Raw genomic sequence first — 17,851 nt, 5'->3', positions numbered from 1 at the left:
GAAAAAAAACAGTTTAGGGGATGCTGAATTTAGTCAAATGCTTTAATTTAGTATAAAAGTTCACATCCAGGCTTTAGGGGATGCTGAATTTAGGCAAAATGCTTTAATTTAGTATAAAAGTTCACATCCAGGCTTTAGGGGATGCTGAATTTAGGCAAAATGCTTTAATTTAGTATAAAATTCACATCCAGACTTTAGGGGATGCTGAATTTAGTCAAATGATTCAATTTAGTAACACCCCACAGAGCCCTTCTCCATTTCTCCCCATTTCATACTAGAGGGGTGGAAATATTTCAAGTGGTAAGAGTTCTGTAATGAAGTCAAAGTTGATTTTGAAGTATTTTGAAAGCTGGAAGCAGTCAAACTGGTAGGAAAAAAACCAATCCCAAACCTGTGTGGTAGTCCCAGATGGTGCTGGATGTGCACTGTCAGGTAGAGCTGGGAAGTGCTGGGATGCTGGTGGCTGTTGGAGGAAGAGGTGGTTGGGAAGAGACTTGGGGCAGATGCTGGTGTGGCCTCTGGAGGTGAAGAGCTGGTCTCATCCTGCTCAGCAGTGCAGTGCATAGGGCTGCAGTAGATGAAGTTTTGATGATTGGGAGATGAAATTTCATTTATTGGCTAAGGAGAAACCCAACCTGCAGTTCAATCCTTCCTGGAAGGTGATTGGAAAACCTTGGAAGGGCTGCCCTGGTTCTTGGGCACACAGAGCAGGCTGCAAGCTCAGCACAGCCAAACTGGTGCCAGGTCAGGGCACTCTTTATTTACTCAGTACCTGCCTGCAAGGGTTTCCCAGCAGCATTTCCCTTCTCCCCCTCCCCACTGCCACTCACTGCTGTGGGGTTTGCTGTGTTTGTTTTGTTCTGCCCTGTGTGTGTGGGGGGAAGTACCCAGGTGAAGGTCAAGGCTGTGAGCCCCCTGGCTCTGTGCAGCTTCTCCTGCAGCACTTGGGGTGCCTGGCACAGACCTTGGGCAGGCTGCTGCTCTCTCCCCCCTGTGACAGGCATGGGCAGGCTGCTGTCTGCCCACTGGGTTTGCCTGGTCCAGCAGACTGGAGGAAACTGGGACAGAGCTGGTTTGGGAGGCAGAGCAGCTGCTAGCCCAGCTCACTGCTGGCAGCAGAGGTGTCCCCCCCTCAGTGTGCTCTTGGAAGTGGCAGCTCAGGTCTCCAGGGTTTCTCCTGGCTCTTCCCACGAGGCTCTTCCCACCCTCCTGCGCTGCTTATCCCAAACCCCAGGAGGTGCAGATCACAGCTTTCAGTTTATGACCTGTGACTTGTTTTCAGAATTGTTGATTGTTTTTTTTTTTTTTTTTGTTAGCTATGGAAATTAAACTTCCCCAGCTGAAGACCTTTTCCAACTGATCCTGGATGGGAAAGGCTGGGGCCACTCCCTTGTCGTGCTGCTGGGGAGCTGGGAAGAGAAGTGATGGTTTGCATATGGTAGTGAAGTTAAAGTGCAAAAAGGTTTTTTGTTTTTATTTTGATTTCTAAAGTTAAATTAGTTTTATAGTATCTTACATTCCTCTTATCTTTGGGGTTTTGGTTTTTTAAACAGAAGAAGTTAGCCTGGCACAGTGTGGCAGTGCAGCTTTAGCAGTAGGCTTGAACGAGGAAAAAAAAAAAGAAAAAAAAGAAAAAAAAAAAGGAAAAAAAGGAAGGAAAAATAAAGAAATTAAAAGAAAAAAAGGAAAATGAAGGAAGGAAAACATCAAGGAAGGAAAGAAAACATTGAGGAAGGGAGGGAGGAAGGGAAAAATTGAGGGAGGAAGGAGGGGAAGAAGTCAAGGGAGGAATGAAAAATTAAAGGTAGGAAAACAACGAAAGGAAAAAATGTGGGGGGAGGGGAACAGGAAGGAGAAAAACCAAAAAGAGAGGTAAAAAGAGTCCCCACTGTGTGAAGCAGAGGAGTGAAGTGCTGCTGTGGCAGAGGAGCAGCAGATCCTCATGGATGCTGCATTGCAGTTGAGTAGCTCTGGCCTTAGGACTCTCTGTGTCTGCTTCCTTGTCTTGACCCTGTCCAAGATCCTTACTCTTTCCCCATGTGAGTTCCCCCGGGGGGAAGCCAAGCCCCTGCCTGGTGTGGACAGATGCTGTTGGGCTTTGTAAATGCACCCGTGGATTCCAGACCATGCAACAGAATGCACTTGTGGGGCTGGGGGGTGGGGGGGAACTTGCTTCTGATCAGTTTTATTTTTTGTAAATCCTTGATTCCTACAGATATGCAATGGGAAGGCTTTGGCTGTTCTGCTTTTGGTCCTCATTTTGAGATTTCCTTCTGGAACATAAGGTTGTGGTTGCCATGAATCTGAATGAGTTCCTCATGCTCTCTGTGTGTGTATATAGTCCATAGGGGCTGAGCTTCCTTAGAGTGGCATCATCATCATCATTTTGTTTTTGGTTTGCTGTAGTGTTTTAGTTTGGCTCTTCTCTGAAGTGCCCCTTTATCATTGGCACTTCCAAGAGGTTGCAGGGAGCCTGTTTTTAATGTACAGTTGGGGAGGAGACTTGAAGTGGAGTTAATAAAAAAAGTCAACTTTATTTCTGAGGAAAAATAAAAATCCATCTGCAAACTTCACCTGTAACAACTTTAAGATTTTTATATTTAAGAACCAGAGGTTTATTTTTATGGAGCTTCAGTTGTGGGATACAGTTTCCAAAAAAAAAAAAAAAAAAAAAAAAAAAGGGGGAAATAATAATACTGCAACTTCCACTGTAAACAGACTGTGCATAAATGGATTTTTTTTTTTTGTTCTAATTTTTATAGAATACAAAATATTCAGATAATATATTGAGCTCACCTTACTTGTAGCCATCTTCTTCCTCCCGGATGAATCCAGCTTCCCCTTGGCATTGCTGATCTCTCTCTTCAAAAAGTGGTAGGGCTTCAGTGGAAGGAGAAACAAAAAAATAACAAAGCAACCTTTCTGGCTTCTATGCTTTTTTTGTCTGTTCTGGTATCTTCCTGTTGTCAAAAGTGTCCAAAAGAGGGAAAAAAAAAGGAAGAAAAAAAAAGGAAGAAAAAAAAGGAAAAAGAAAAAACAAGGAAAAAAAATCTGTGTAAAGTAGGTTCATGCTTTAACTGTTCCAATGCTAATCCATGTCTTTGTATTTGTTTTTGACATTGCCAAGGTGCTATGGGAAATTGAAATAACAGTTAGAGAAATAAAGCTGATTTAAAAGAAGGAAAAAACAAACCAACGACAAGCCAAAAAACTCAACTACAACCAAACCCCGAGCCCAGCTCCGTGCCTCGTGTTGCTGCTGTGGTGTTGCTCTGGCTCTCTCTGCTTCTATCTCAAGCCCCGGGCCAGGGTCAAGCCCTTCAGCAAACAGTCAAACAGTCCTTGCCCTGCAGGGCCCTGCCCTGGGGGCTTTGCCCCCTGCCGCTGCCCACCCTCAGGGATTGAGGTCAGTGGAGCTGGGGGGTGCGGAAAGGCACAGCCTCGGGGCCAAGCACAAGATCAGTGCCAAGCCCACCCTGCTACCCTCCTGGTACTGGTACCGGCGCTCGGGAGCTGAGTTCGAGTTCAGCTCTCGGCCAGGGCAGGCAGCAGAGGCCTTTGTGCGCTCTGGAACGGTTTTAGTTCTGTCCCAGCCGGGACTTTGCGGCGGCTGTGAGGGGCCTGCAGCTGCTCTTTCCCCTGCTCCGAGGCCCCTCACCCCGACGGAGAGGAGCGGCCAGTTCCGAGGGGAGCCTGGGTGCCCTTAGTCCCGCTGCCGGGGGTCTCCCTGGCCGCCGCCATCAGCCTGCCCAGGACCGCTGCCGGACGCCGCTGCGCTGCCACTGGGGCGGGCGGAGCAGAGCGGAGCGGCCGAGCTGTGCCGGGCAGCGCCGCTAGGGGGCGCGGGGCGCGAGTCCCGCCCCGTGACGTGCAGGCGGTGCTGGCGCTCAGCATGGCGGAGCTGGAGGCCGCTCCCGCTGCGCCCCGGAGCCGCCGGCGCTGAGCCGGAGCCGCGCCGAGCCGAGCCGCCGGCCGGACCTGCCTTCCCCTTCCCTTTCCTCTGCTGCGCCCGCCATGGCCGAGCCGGCAGCCGCGAGCGTCTCCTCGCTGCCCCGCGAGGTCCGCGAGCAGCTGGCCGAGCTGGAGCTGGAGCTCTCGGAAGGTGAGGAGCCGCCGGGCCGCGCCGGGTCCTGCCCGCCCTGCCCTGCTCCCGGGGCGCCGGCCTGGCCGCCACGGCCTCCTGCGGCCCCGCGCGCGGGGGAGCTTCCGAGTGAGGGGTGCGGGGTGGGGGGGGCAGGAGGGAGCCTTGGCGTGGGTTTGCGGGAGAGGAGGCCCGGAGCGAGGGCCGGGCTGTGCGGGAGGCTCCCTGCGGAGGGGCCGGTGCCCGTGTGCGAGGGGAACGCGGGAGGGGGTGCAGGGGGGCCCTGTGTGGTGCGGGCCAGGACCGGCCTGTGGGGGACGGAAGGGCCCTGCCCGCGGGTGGGGTCGTGTCTCGGGGGGGACACTGAGTGCTGGACGCTTCTGTGGGCGGGTGGCATCCCCAGGCTGACCCCGCGGGGACCCTTCGCTTGTCGAAGGTGAGCACTCCAGGGAGGGTTTTCTTTCTCGTGGCCTCTTCCGTGCAGTTTCCGAGTTAAGAAGGTGGAGTGGGAGGGAGAGAGCAGGGGCGGGCCGCGGTCCTGGGGTGGGGGGGACTTTGGGTGTGTAACAAAGGCAAACCCGGAGCGCTGCCGGCTCTCTCAGTAAGTTTTTTTGCTTATCCATCGTCGGGGGCCGAGCATGCGCTTGGGTTTGTTTCCTTTTTTTGCGTGGCCATGGCTTTTGTTTCCAGTGCTTAAAAATGTTTTCGGCAGAGCTTCCCTGCGAAGCTGACTGGTGAGCGAGAGGTGAATCTGAGCAGGGGCTGAAGGCTGCAGAGCAGCTGCCTCTGGTTTGTGTCTCTTTGCCGTTTCTCCCTCCATCAGGGTATGGATCTTGATGCCAGTCAGTAGCTTCTGCATGGCTGCAGTCAGAAAACTTATGGAAAATGAAGTTTTAGTGACATCTTTCTTTGTTCTGTCACTTTGCCTCCAAACAGGGAGTGCATAAGGGAACCTCTTTGAGGTTTAGAAGATGAGGAATTCAGTGCCTGAGCTGGGGGCTGCCAGCCCCCGCTGCCTGCGTTGGTGTTTTGCCAGATGAAAAGGCCATGGCAGTGCAAATGAAAAGGCCTCAGTAATGCTTTCTGGACACAGTCTGTAGTTAAACTTCTGAGGTTAATTATTTGGGGTTTTTTTGTTGGTTTGTTCTGCATTTGTTGGGTTTGGTTTTGGTCAAAGATTTTTCAGCTGCACTTTCAGTAAACTTTTAACTGTTTGGGTTTGGGCACTCCGTGATCACAGAGGATTGAAGAATATCTTCTTGTGTTGCTCAAAGTGTCATAGGAAATACTTTTAATTGTGGTTTTGAAGACCTTGCTGAATGTCTGGGTGCAGAGTGGGTTCAGAGAAGCGCTGAAGAAAGGGATCTGGGGGTGTTGGGTGCTGAGCAGCTTCCCAGGAGCTGGCAGTGCCCTCATGCAGACCAGCAGGCAGCTGTGTGCTGGGCTGCAGCCAGAGGAGTGTGGGCAGCAGGGCAGGAGAGGGGATTCTGCCCCTAGGCTCTGCTCTGCTGAGACCCCACCTCAGCCCTGCCTCCAGTTCTGGTGTCCCCAGCAGGGACAACCAACCCCACAGAGCTTTGCAGCCAGCGTGGGGCTGTGGGTTTAACATTCAGAGAGTTGCTTACATAACAGAGAAAAACTTCCCTCAGCAGCACTGAAGTTTAATCTGTTTGAGAAGCTTGTTCTAGATTAGACTGATGTCACAGCAGCCACTCAGCAAAGGATTTCATTGTTCCTGTTCGGGTTTGTGGTGCTGCATAGTCCAGGGGCAGACTGCAATGAGCCTCCAGGAGCACCAGAAACAAGTTTCAGAAAAATAGAAGGAAGTGCTTCAGACATACACAGAATCCCAGAATGGCTCACTCTGGAAGGGACCTCAGAGCTCATCTGTTCCAACCGCCCCATCATGGGCAGGAATCCCTCTCAACTAGACTCAGCTGCTCAAGGCCTCATCCAACCTGGCCTGGAACACCCCCAGGCAGGAGGCCTTTGCATGAAGGCTTTCAGAAGCTGAAGCAATAGTAGGGATGGTGGCATGTGAGGAAAACGTAGCATCAGCAAAAGAGCTGAGACCTGGGACTGAAGGGCAGCCAAGTAGGATAGAGCTGGGATCAAAACATGTTGATCCCAGCAAATGGGTAGAGTCTTTATTTTGTTTGGCTTGGAATTTCCTTATAGAATCAGGGGAATTTTTCTGTTCTTCCACAAATTGTGAGTTTCATTTTTCATTCTTTGATTGCCAGGCACCTAGCAAAGTAGGTGAGGAACTTGGGGTTTGGGGTTTTTTTTACAGATCTAAGTAGCTGAAGCACAGAATTTAAACAGATTAGAGTCAAAGGAATTAGTTGTCCAAGCAAGGACTGGCCAAGGGGATTGTGCTGAGTGAGCAGAAAGGTTTCAGTTCCTTTCCTGCTGAGCAGCAGGGAGCTGTGGCTGGAGCACAGAGGAGGCTGCAGAGGAGCATCAGCAAGTCAGCTCTGGCTGCCTTGCAGCTAGCAGGACCTACAGGTGGGTTCTGTGCATTTATGCAGCACCTCACCCACAAGGCTTGCATTAGGCAAAACTACTAATGGGAAAGTTTTGATGTTGCTTCCTTCATTTCCCAGCAGGACTGGCAGGTGATGGGCACCAGAGATCTGCTCATGGCTTTGACAGCCTTTTGTGTGCAGCCCACAGAGGTGCAGTTCTGAGGCAGTGCTTTGAAATGCACACAAAAGCCTTTGGGAGCATGTGGTAGGGAACTGTTTATGCAGACTCTGAGATGATCATTCCTGCCTTGTTTGGCTTTACAGAGATCCTGAGCAGAGCCTTCATGGTTCCATGGAATGGGTTGGGTTGGAAGGGACCTGAAAGCTCATCCAGTTCCAAACCCCTGCCATGGGCAGGGACACCTCCCCCAGCCCAGCTTGCTCAAGGCCTCATCCAGCCTGGCCTTGAACACCTCTGGGGAGGGGGCACCCAGGACCAACCTGGGCAACCTGTGGCAGAGTCTGTTCTTAGCCCAGGAGGAGGTTCTGCCAGCACAGCAGCAGGTGGGTTCCTTGCAGGGTCTGTGTCTCACTGCTCAAGGCATGACCAAGAGGAGCAGAGTAACAAATCTGTGCCCAGTACCTCACACAGAAGGGCCCTAGGATGGTCACAGATTGCCACCATGCAGATGGTGAGAGCAGAATGATTTAAATGATTAATGGCTTGGAGAGAGAGAGAGTGAAATGCAGATATTGAAAGAGTTCTTCTGGCTGCTGTGAGGGAGTCAATTTTCCTGCTGGGAGATGTTTGAGGCCCGTAGCTGTGGTGAAGGGGTTGGGAGCATCCAGGCTGCTCTGGCAAGGCCAAGCCAGCAGAGTTTCAGGATTTGCATGTTTTAGTGGTGTCCCTTTTTAGGAAATGAGCAAATTTGGGGCTATTTTTAAAAGCTGCAGCTCTGACCCTTTGCCTTGGGGAGAGCAGGAAATGAGAGGCTTTAGAAAGAGTTCTCCACCTCCTCCCTCATTGTTCCTCTGAAGCTTTGCTGGACTTCACCCCAGGTCTCCTCAGTCAGATGGAGAGGACATCTGGTAGCCACAACTCCTGGTTTGTCTTTTGTGATCCCTGCAACTTCTGCTGGGGATGAGAATTGCAGCTTCAGATGGATCCTTGGGCTGGAAGTGTTCATCAGACCTGAGACATCTGCACTGGAGCTGCATTTGGTGGTGTCCTAGAAAACTCAGTTTTCTATTTTAAATCCTGGAGCATGAAATATTCAGCAGTGAATGTGCTGGGTGGTGGTGGAACTGCATGGAGCTGGGCTGCTGCTCTTCCCAACACACATCTGACTGGACAGTGCTTGGAGGTCCTGAGGAAAGGCTGCTGCAGAGGACCCCTGGTGTCTCTGGTTCCTTGTGGTGGGTCCTGCCCTCCCTTGGGTTGGCTTTTGTCATGGAGTTTTCTGCTCACTGCTTTATCATGTTTGTTCAGTAGCAAGTTTCAGAAACCAGAGGGTGAAGTGAGAAGTCCCAGAGGTGCCAGCAGAAGCTGAGCAGCTTCCTGTTTGCTTTTGTTTCAAATGCAGTGTGCAGATAATTTCTTTAAATTGTTTTCTCTGCACTGTATGGCTCACAGTCATAAAAAACATTTCCTGAGTCTCTTGGTGAGCTGCTCAGCTGCATTTTGGACCTGGGTTAGAAGGGAGAGGAACTGAAACCTTCCTCTGCTGAGGTTGGTTCAGTTCAAAACTTTTCTTAGAGCTTGTGAGATCAGGGAAGGGTCCCCAGGCCAGGGTGTCTCCTTCCAGTGGTGAGAGTGGAAGACTTCTGACTTTGCCCTGTGTGAGGAAGCTGATTTGTAGCTAAAGATGCTCTGCAGGCAGCAGCAGTCCATCTGCTACAGGACTTTGCCCATGGAAAGTTGTGGGAAGAGCCTCCCAAGTGGATTTCCCATTTGGAGTAGATTTGCCAGTGCTGGGGCACTGCTCTCACCTGGATGTTTGCTCAGGAAAATGCCTGTTGCTCTCATTGCCTTTTCTTCAGCTTTATAAAGCTGAGAGCTTCTCAAACACTGCTTAGAGCAAGCAGAGGCAGCAGAGGTTGTTCACACCACAGGCAGTGGAGCAGTGACTGCACCTCCCTTGCTGCTCCTCTGAGCAGACACCTTCTGCTCTTTCCTGTGGCTCCAAGCTGATGAAGAGCTTGCTGGAGGTTGCAGCACTCTGCCAACATTAACTTCTTCCAGTCCTTGTTGATCTGAGAGCTGCTGAGACAAACTAGGTCTTTGGCCCTGGAATTCCATGGGGCTGGCAGCCCCCAAGAGCCCCCAGGGCATGCATTAATACACTTAGTGAGCCTGGGATGGAGTTCCTGCCTCAGTGATCAGCCACTGAGCCTCACACAATTGTTCCCCAGCAGACAGGCAACCTGCTTTCAGCAGCTTCATGGCCCTAGGGAGCAAAAAACAGGCAGGAGAATTGTGTCCCTGCCTGATAAAATTAGGTCTCCTGTAATCTGGCTCTGCACAGCTGGATGGCTTGGTGCCTCCAGAGGCATCTGTTGGGATGCAGCAGGGATGCACTGCAGGCAGGGTGGCTGGGGCTGGGTGGCTGAGTGGATGAAGCACTCCTGTTGTGCCCCTGGGGTCAGGGCTGATGTCAAACAGCAGGTCTGAAGTGCAGCATGGAGAGGGCATGGCCTGGATGCTTCTCCTGCCTTTGCTCTGTACAGGGAATGTTGTGCATAGTGCCAGGACGAGGGGCAGTGCCTTAGAGCTGGGAGAGGGCATGTTGAGGCTGGAGAGGAGGAAGAAATTCTTGGTAGTGAGGGTAGGGAGAGACTGGCACAGGTTGCTCAGGGAGGTCATGGCTGCCCCCTCCCCAGAGGTGTTCAAGGCCAGGCTGGATGAGGCTCTGGGCAACCTGGGCTGGTGGGAGGTGTCCCTGCCCATGTCAGGGGGTTGGAACTGGATGAGCTTTGAGGTCACTTCCACCCCAACCCATTCCATGGATCTGTGGAGCCCTGGGAGCTGCTCCCTGGGCACAGCTGGCAGTGCAGCTCTGCCAGTGTGGGTGTCCTGCTGAGGCTGTTTGCTTTCCTGCTGCTTCATCACCTGGCACTGCAATCACACTGTGGATGGAAAGGATGACACAGATGAGGTGCCCATCCAAGAGCAACCCTGGGGAGGGGAGAGAAGCTTGGAAGTTCCCTGCATGCTCTCTAGAAAAAGGTAGGAGCAGAGCTGACAGCCAGCTGGCCAAGGGCACTCTCTGCCTTGCTGCCAAGGGGTGCAGCCAGCAGGGCTCTGTGCTGCAGGGCAGCAGCTGACATTGCTGCTCACAGTGTGCACTGCCACTGTGTGAGGAGAAGGAGAGCTGCTCTGAGGAGCTGGGAAGTGACATGGCAAATTCCAGCCTGGGATTATTCACCAGCACTGAAGTCAGGTGATGAGAGCAGGAGATAAATGTCCTTGATCCTCAGTGCTGCTGGAGAGGAGCAAACACTCCTGCAGCTGACTGACCTGTGCTGGGGGGAGGGCTGGGGGGGTTATGTTCTTCCTTACTTGAATGCAAGCGGAAGATGCCTGTTGCAGTGTTCCAGTTCTGACATGAAAGGAACCAAAGATGGTTGCATGTCCCATGGGGTGTTTGGAGCAAGATCCAATGGCTTGGGTTGGAAGGGACCTTCAAGATCATCCAGTCCCAACCCCCTGCCATGGGCAGGGACAGCTCCCACCAGCCCAGCTTGCTCAAGGCCTCATCCAGCCTGGCCTTGAACACCTCCAGGCAGGGGGCAGCCACATCCAGGGATGGGGGTTGGTCTAGAAGAGCTTTGGAGGTCCCTTCCAACCCCAAAGCCTTCTCTGATGCTATAGAGTTTGGTTGGCTGAATGCAGAGCTCCTTGCAGCACTTTGTGAATGAGAAGCTGTTGCTGGAAGGTTTGCTCCAGATGGCTCAGTGCTGTGTCCCTGAGCTGGAGAAAAGCAGCTCTGTGGCTGGGGGATATCCTCAGGAGCTGCAGCTTTGCTTCTAGACCAAAGCCTTAGGCAGCAGCCATGGCTCAAGGTGCTCTCACCTCCCAGCACCTCTCTCCCTTCCCTCTTGGGAGCACAGGCAGCTTGGCTCTGCAAGCTGTGAGCTTTGGCAGAGGGCAGTGGATGAAAGCCTGGAATGCAGGCTTTGTTCCTTGGAAAAACAGCCCCACAGGCCTGCAGCCTGCCTGGGGTTAGCAGGGAGTGGGTCTCATGATGCTGCAGTGCTGGGGTCAGGGCTGTGTCAGACTGAGGCCTCTGTTTGTTCTTAGGGCAGAAACTTTGAGTGATCCCTTGTGGATTAAGGAAAAGAAGGGAAAAGGAACAATCCTTATTGTCATTGGAATGGAAACCTCTGAGCTCAGGCAGTTGGGGGTTGGAAGCTACTAGCAGGGCAGAGGGGGAAGTGGTGTCACTGGCAGTGCACAGGCAGGAAGCTGAGCAGCACAGAAGTGAGGCAGAGCCAGGGGCTGTGAGCAGCTCTGCCATGGGGACAGCCTGCAGGGGTTGGGGCTCTTCACCCTGGAGAGGAGAGGCTCCAGGGATACCTCAGAGCTGCTTTTCAGTGGAACTCAGACTGATACAAACCAGCTGTGGAACTTCTCTCTGCTTTGAATTCTCAAGTCCTTGGAGGTGTCCTGAATGTAAGAAGTCAGAAAAGAAATCAAATGGTTGAGTCCCAAAGAGGGAGAACCATGGATGGAGACAAAGCCAATGAGTCAGGTGCAAATAATGCCATTAGTCCTGGCTGCAGACACACCTAGAAACCCTCAGCAAACATCTGCTCTGGCTGCTTCTTGCCTAGTTTGAGACACTTTGCTTGTTTAGTCCTGCTGCAGAGTTGCAGCAGTGCAGGACACTCACCCTGTGGCAGTGACTTGGAGCAGGGGCAGGGATGCCTGTGCTGGGGCACAGCTCAGCTGCTCTCCTGTCTCCCCCAAATCACAGACCCCACAAAACCTTGAGGCTGGTGTTGCCTTGGAAGGGTTTCAAGGCAACTCTTTTTGCAGTAGGCCTTTGAAAAACAAAGTCTGGCTGGGGCAGCAAAGAGGAAGCTGTCATCACCCTCCTATGTGCTCCTCCTTGTACAGAACTTGGCTCAGACACTCTCAGCAGTGCCATGGAGCATGGAAGCCAGGAAGAGAAGCATTTGGAGCTGCAGACCAGGCTTGGTGGGTTGTGGTTACTGTCTGTGTCCTCCTGCTTCATTCATGGAGTGGCTCAGGTTGGAGAGCACCTCAGAGATCCTCTGCTTCAGCCATCAGACCAACCCCAGCATGGCCACAAACCCTGTCCCCAAGTGCCATGGCCACAGGTTTGTGGAACGCCTCCAGGGAGCCTGTGCCAGTGCATTCCAGTGCATGCTGCCTGTTGATGGAGGCTCCCTCTGCTCTGCATGGAGCCTGGAGCAGAGCTGGGGATTTTCTCTTTTCTTTTTCTCCTCTTCTAGAGACTGAGCAAGAAGTCTCCATGAGCTGCTGTCACACTGGAGCAAGCCAGCAGCTGTTGGACTGTGTCCATCTTTTAAAGAGATTGTTTGAAGCTGCTTCAGAGATCCCCAGCTGAAAGGTGGATTTCTGCTCCGTCAGCACGTTCTGCCCTGAGCAGTTGCAGACATCTCTGCCTTAACTCACTGAACCAGTCAGAGTTGGGCTCTGCACACCTTGGCTGCTGCTTCAGCTCCATGCTGCTGGCTCCAGCACTGCAATCTCTCCTGCTTGTTCCAGGGAGTGACCTCATGGAGGGGAAAAGCTGCTTTGGGTTTCCTCTGATATCCTCTGCCTCTGATTGTGCAGGGTGCAAACTGAAAGCCTCCCCTGCCTTATCTAGGGATGGAGGCACAGCTGAAAAGGAAGGAGGCAGCCAGGCCAGGGCAGCTTGCCAGCTGCTTCAGGCCTTTGTTAGAGGCTGGAGGAAACCTGTGCCCTGTTCAGGCACTAGCAGAGCCCTGGGGGCTTGCTTGCCCTCATCTGTGAGGAAGATGAAGGCAGCATGGAAGGGGTTTGCTCCAGCCCTTGGATCATCTTTGTGGCCTCCTCTGTCCTCCCTCCAACAGTTCTGTGTCCTTGTGCTGGGCATACCAGAAGTGAAGGCAGGGTTGGAGGGGAGGTCTCAGCAGAGCAGAGTAAATCATTAAGGCTGGAAAAGCCTTCAGAGATTATCAGGCCCAACCTTCTCTGCCTCTTTTATTTCTCTTTCTTGGCAGAATACTTTGCCTTAAATCACTGCTGTCAACTCCTGCTTAGCCCTTCTGCTCCCCCAGCTCGTGCAGTGCTGTCTGTGGTGCTTCAGGTGCCTGTCAGAGCCCAGTGTCTTGTGCTTGTAGCTGAAAGCAAAGCCTGCTGTGAAGATGCTGTTTCACCAAGGAGATAAAAGTCTCTCCCTGTTCATCTCCCTGCACTGACACCCAGGTTTGATCCTCCTTTTAGTGAGCTTTGAAGTGGATTCTGTCTCCTGATCATGGCTGGGTTAGGTGCAGGAACAGCTAGCCAGGTAGCTGTCATGTTGTCAGCTGCAGCAGGGAGGAGAGGGAGTGTTCAGTTCTCAGCTCTTCAGCAGGAAGCTTGGGAAGTCAGCAGGTGGTTGGCATCTCCTGTGCTGCCAAGGAGCAAGCAGGCTGGAGAGGGACAGTGAATGGTGCTGGAGCAGGGCAGTGGAGAGCACAGGGGCTGACCTGGGTTGGAGATCAGAGGAGTAAGAGTTCAGCTGGGATGGTCCTTGGGTGGGCAGACAGCAGAGTTCTGCAGGGAGTTTAGCAAGCTGAGGACTGTGTCCAAAGGCTTGGGTGAGCTGTGCCCATCAGGGGTGGGCACTCTGCCCCTTGAAGGCACCCAGAGCAGGCACAGCTGAGTGCTGTCTGCCCTCCTGGGGTACCAAGGGCTGGATGTGCCAGCAGGGCTGTGTGGGCTGGCAGCATGCAGCTGGGTTGCTGAGCTGTGCTCTAAGGGCTCTCACTTCTGCTGCTTTCTCCATTGTCTTGTTGGTTGCTGTGCAGCTTGGAGGCTCTTCAGGCAGAAGCATCTTGCCACATCCTGCTGCCCAGCCCCTGACAAAGTGCTTCTGAAGCAGACATTGACTCTGCCTCTGCCTGCTGAGAGAGCCCTGAAGTTGTTCCTTGCATGGTGTTTGGTTTGCAGCTGAGAGCAGAGGATTTCCCTGCCCTCTCTGGTGCCATGCCAGAGGGTTTCCTTAGTGCAGCTCCTCCAAAGCCAGGCTTGCTGAGGTAAACAAAACTGAAGGCTTAACACAACCTGTCCTGAGCTCAGGGCCTGCTGTGTGCTGCTCAGAGCAGGTCTCAGCTGCTCTGTCCTGAGCTGGCTTCCCCAGCTTGCAGCCAGCCTAGCTGGGTTGTACTCAGTGCTGGCTGCTCTCTGGGGGTCTGCTGCTGCAGCTTGCTGGGAGTCAGATCCCTGCTGCTGGGCCTGGGTTGGAGGCTGAAAGAAAGGTTAAGCATTGTAGTGCTTTGGGGTGAGTGGTGGAATCCTGCTCCAGTGATAGCTCTGCTGCATGGTAGCTGTCCCAGAGCAGGACTGGTTCCTGCTGAGTGTGGCTGCAGCCAGAGCTGCTCCTGCAAGGGCAGGAAAGGTGTGAGGAGACTTGGGAGGGATAGGAAGATGATCAGAGGCTGCAGACCCTCCCCTCTGGGCACAGGCTGAGGGAGCTGGGGCTGTTCATCCTGGAGAAGGCTCCAGGGGGACCTTAGAGCAGCCTTCCAGACCTGAAGGGGCTCCAGGAGGGCTGGGGAGGGACTTGGGACAAGGGCTGGGAGTGCCAGGACGAGGGGAGGTGGTGGAGTTCCCATCCCTGGAGGGGTTCCACAAACCTGGGGCCATGGTTTGGTGGCCATGGTGCTGTTGGGTTGATGTTGGACTGGATGAGCTTGGAGGCCTTTTCCAACCCAAACCATTCCATGGTTGTCAGAATTAAACCTGCCCAGTGTAGGGGAATCCACTGCTTCCCTTGGGAAATGATTCCAATCTCCTATTCTTCTCATGGGGAAAAATCTTCCTGTGGCTCAAGTGTCTTGTGGCAGAATACAAAATCTCCTGGGGGGCTGCATGGTCCTGGCTGTTCTTACAGCAAGCCTGGTTTGGAAGGGCAGCAGGGCTGTGTCCTGGGGAAAGTGCCTGCTGTGTGGAATGCAGAGAGGCTCCCTGGGTGTGCAATCCCTCTGGCTGGGCTGGATGGACAACTCCTGGGAGAAGGCTATCAGCACTCCCTTGTCTGATAACTCAGTTTCTACCTGCAGCAAGGCAGTGGTGTCCCTGCCTGCTGGGTTGGAGCTGAGTCACTGAGCTGTGACTCTGGCATCCACTTTAGTCATTTCCTGGGAAACTTTGGTGTTCTGTCTAGTGGTGGAGGGCTGGGTCTGAGCATTAAACACAGACAAATGTCTCCCAGAGCAGGAGGTTAGTCAGCAAAGAGTAAAATCACCTTGTCTGGGGTGTTCCAGGGGTTGGGGGATGCTTTGCTCAGCTCAGGCCAAGAGTGAAGCTGCTCAGCACCTGAAGGGATCCTGCAGGAAGGCAGCAGAGGGACTTCTCATCAGGGTGTCTGGGGACAGGACAAGGGGGAATGGTTTGGAGCTGAGAAAGAAGTTCTTCAGTACAGGGTAGTGGGACACTGGAACAGGTTCAGGGAGGCTCTGGATGTCTCCTCCCTGGAGGTGCTCCAGGCCAGGCTGGATGCCATGGCCACAGGTTGCTGTCCTGCCACAGTGGTCAGGCACTGGCACAGGCTGCCTGGGGAGGTGGTGGAGTCCCCATCCCTGGAGGTGCTCAGGAAACCTGTGGCCATGGCACCTGGGGCCAGGGTTTGGTGGCCATGGTGGTGCTGGGTCGATGGTTGGAGTTGATGAGCAAAACCCAAAACAATTCTGTGACTCTGTGAAGTCCTTTTGCTGCCCTGGGGAGTGCCAGCAGCTGTAATAGCAGTGACAGTCACCTGGTGTCTGCCTTTCTCTGGCCAGCACTGATCTGTGACACTTCCTTGTCAGTGGTCACCCCCTGCCCACACACACAGGCTGCTGACCTCTGTCCTTACCTCACCCAGGGTGGTGATGCCTCACACATGGCAGCTGAGATTACTGCCTGCAGTGCTGGCCCCGGCTGGGTGAGCTGGGGACAGTGCAGCAGCTGCAGTGCTGCTGGGAGCAGAGGAGGCTGCAGCAGAGCTTCAGGAGCTCTGTTTGTTGTGCAGAGGTCAAGCAGCAGCACATCTGCAGGGGCTGAAGGCACAGACAGCAAGTGGCTTGTGGTGAAGTCAGACACAGCCTCTGGTGAGGCTCTGGCACAGGCTGCCCAGGGAGGCTGTGGCTGCCCTCTCCCTGGGGGTGTTCAAGGCCAGGCTGGATGAGGCCTTGAGCAGCTGAGTCCAGCTGAGAGGGGTCCCTGCCCCTGGCATGGAGCAGATCAGCTCTGAGCTCCCTTCCAGCCTGAGCCACTCTGTGGCTCTCTGATTTTCAAGGCATGCAAAACTTTTTTTCCTCATTGTTATTATTTCCAAATCCATGCAAAGTGCTTCCAGATCTGACTCTCCAACTCGATGCAGCTCAGTGTTTGGAGGCTTTGTTGGGAGCTGCTCTGCACTACGTGATCATTTTCCTTAATTTCTCCACGGGGTAATTATGGTTTTGTGAGACACTCAATGATTCAGTGTTCCGTGGGGGGCAGGGTGTTGAAAGAGGAGCATTGTCTGGGCCCAGCAGGCCTGGCTGGTGTTACCACCTTGCACTGATTGAGCACCACCAGGGAGAGCAGATCAGCAACTCTTAATTGCTGGAAAGCAGCCTGGCAGCACAGGGGGCTGGCACTCTTCAGCTTGCAGCCTCCTCTGCTGCATCCTTTGAGTGGAGGTGGAGCATGGAGGCTGGGCAGTGCTGTGCCCTGCTTCCTGCTCTGCTCTCCCAGCCCCTTCCCTCTGCTGGCCCTGCCACTTGAGTCCTTCCTCTTGCACCTTCAGTCCAGGTTGGAGGTCCCTGATGGAGGTCAGGATGAGCAGAGGGCTGGAGCACCTCTCCTATGAGGAGAGACTGAAAGAGTTGGGGCTGTTCAGTCTGGAGAAGAGGAGGCTCTGAGGTGACCTTCTTGTGGCCTTCCAGTATCTGAAGGGGGCTACAAGAAAGCTGGGGAGGGACTTTTTAGGATATCAGGGAGTGATAGGACTGGGGGGAATGGAATAAAGCTGGAATTGGGGAGATTTAGGCTGGAAGTGAGGAAGAAGTTCTTCACCATGAGAGTGGTGAGAGCCTGGAATGGGTTGCCCAGGGAGGTGGTTGAGGACCCATCCCTGGAGGTGTTTGCAGCCAGGCTGGATGAGGCTCTGGGCAGCCTGATCTAGTGTGAGGTATCCCTGGGCATGGCAGGGGGGGTTGGAACTGGCTGAGCCTTGTGGTCCCTTCCAGCCCTGACTGACTCTATGATTCTATGAAATGGCACAGAGGCTTTAGCTGATGGAAGTGAGGTTGGTAACTGACCAGGGTTGTGTAGCAGGAGGGGCTGGTTCTGGAGGCTGCAGCCCTGCTGTTGTCTTCCTGTTGCAGTGGTTGATGATACTGGGGAGGGGGTTCAGATGGAGCTGTTTCCAGTTCCTGTCCATCAGCAGAGAAGGGGCAGGGTGAGGGAAGATTTCTCTCCTGGTGACTCTTTGGTTTCTCAGGGGGTTGGTACCAAAGTTGGATGATGCCCAAGGAGGAGAGTGGCCAACACGAGAAACTCCTTCCACTCATGCACTCTGGCTCCCAAGACTTGAGATGGCACTTTGGGCTCAGTTCTTGTGCTTGTGGCAATTAGATGCTGATTGTGTGGAGCTGGCTTCACACCTGCCAGCCTCAGTGCCTGTGTCCTGCTGCAGCTTCATGGCACAGAAATCTCTTCTGTTAGTGCCCAAGAGCTCCAGCTGGTGCCTTCAAACCTTCTCAGTCCCTGCTGCCTGGTTCCACCTCCGTGGGACTGGTCTGAGGTCTCCCCTCAGCCTCCTGTTCTCCCTTCATGCAGCTCAGGTGTTGAAGCTGGCAGCAGAGCTCTGGGGGGAGCTGGAGTCACCTCTGGGCTGTGTTGCAGTCAGGCAGAGATGAAGGCTTTGGCTGGCATTGCAGTGCTCCATGGACCTTCTGATGTTCAGTTGCTGGATTTGTTTGGACTTGTTGGGGCCTGACTCAGGGCAAGAGGAGTGAGATCAAATTCTAAGCAGTTCAGCTCTCATTCCAGCCCCAAGGCTCAGCCTGGGCATTTCAGGTGGCACTGGGATTGGAGTGTCCAGCACAAGGAGCCAAG

General features: G+C 53.5%; 1 protein-coding gene across 1 annotated transcript in view; it reads left to right on the top strand.

Moving 5' to 3' along the window:
- Nucleotides 1–4,014: 4,014 nt before the first annotated feature.
- Nucleotides 4,015–17,851, top strand: part of DIP2B (disco interacting protein 2 homolog B) — a 42,307-nt gene continuing 28,470 nt past the window's right edge. Inside the window, exon 1 of the mRNA XM_054397144.1 lies at nucleotides 4,015–4,102. Coding sequence (XP_054253119.1) covers nucleotides 4,015–4,102 — 88 coding nt within the window. The remainder of the gene's footprint in view (nucleotides 4,103–17,851) is intronic.

The sequence above is a fragment of the Indicator indicator genome, chromosome 41 (genome assembly GCF_027791375.1).
Source record: "Indicator indicator isolate 239-I01 chromosome 41, UM_Iind_1.1, whole genome shotgun sequence".
Taxonomy (NCBI): domain Eukaryota; kingdom Metazoa; phylum Chordata; class Aves; order Piciformes; family Indicatoridae; genus Indicator; species Indicator indicator.
Note: the sequence above shows the minus strand (reverse complement) of the source record. Positions and strands in the feature narration are given on the sequence as shown.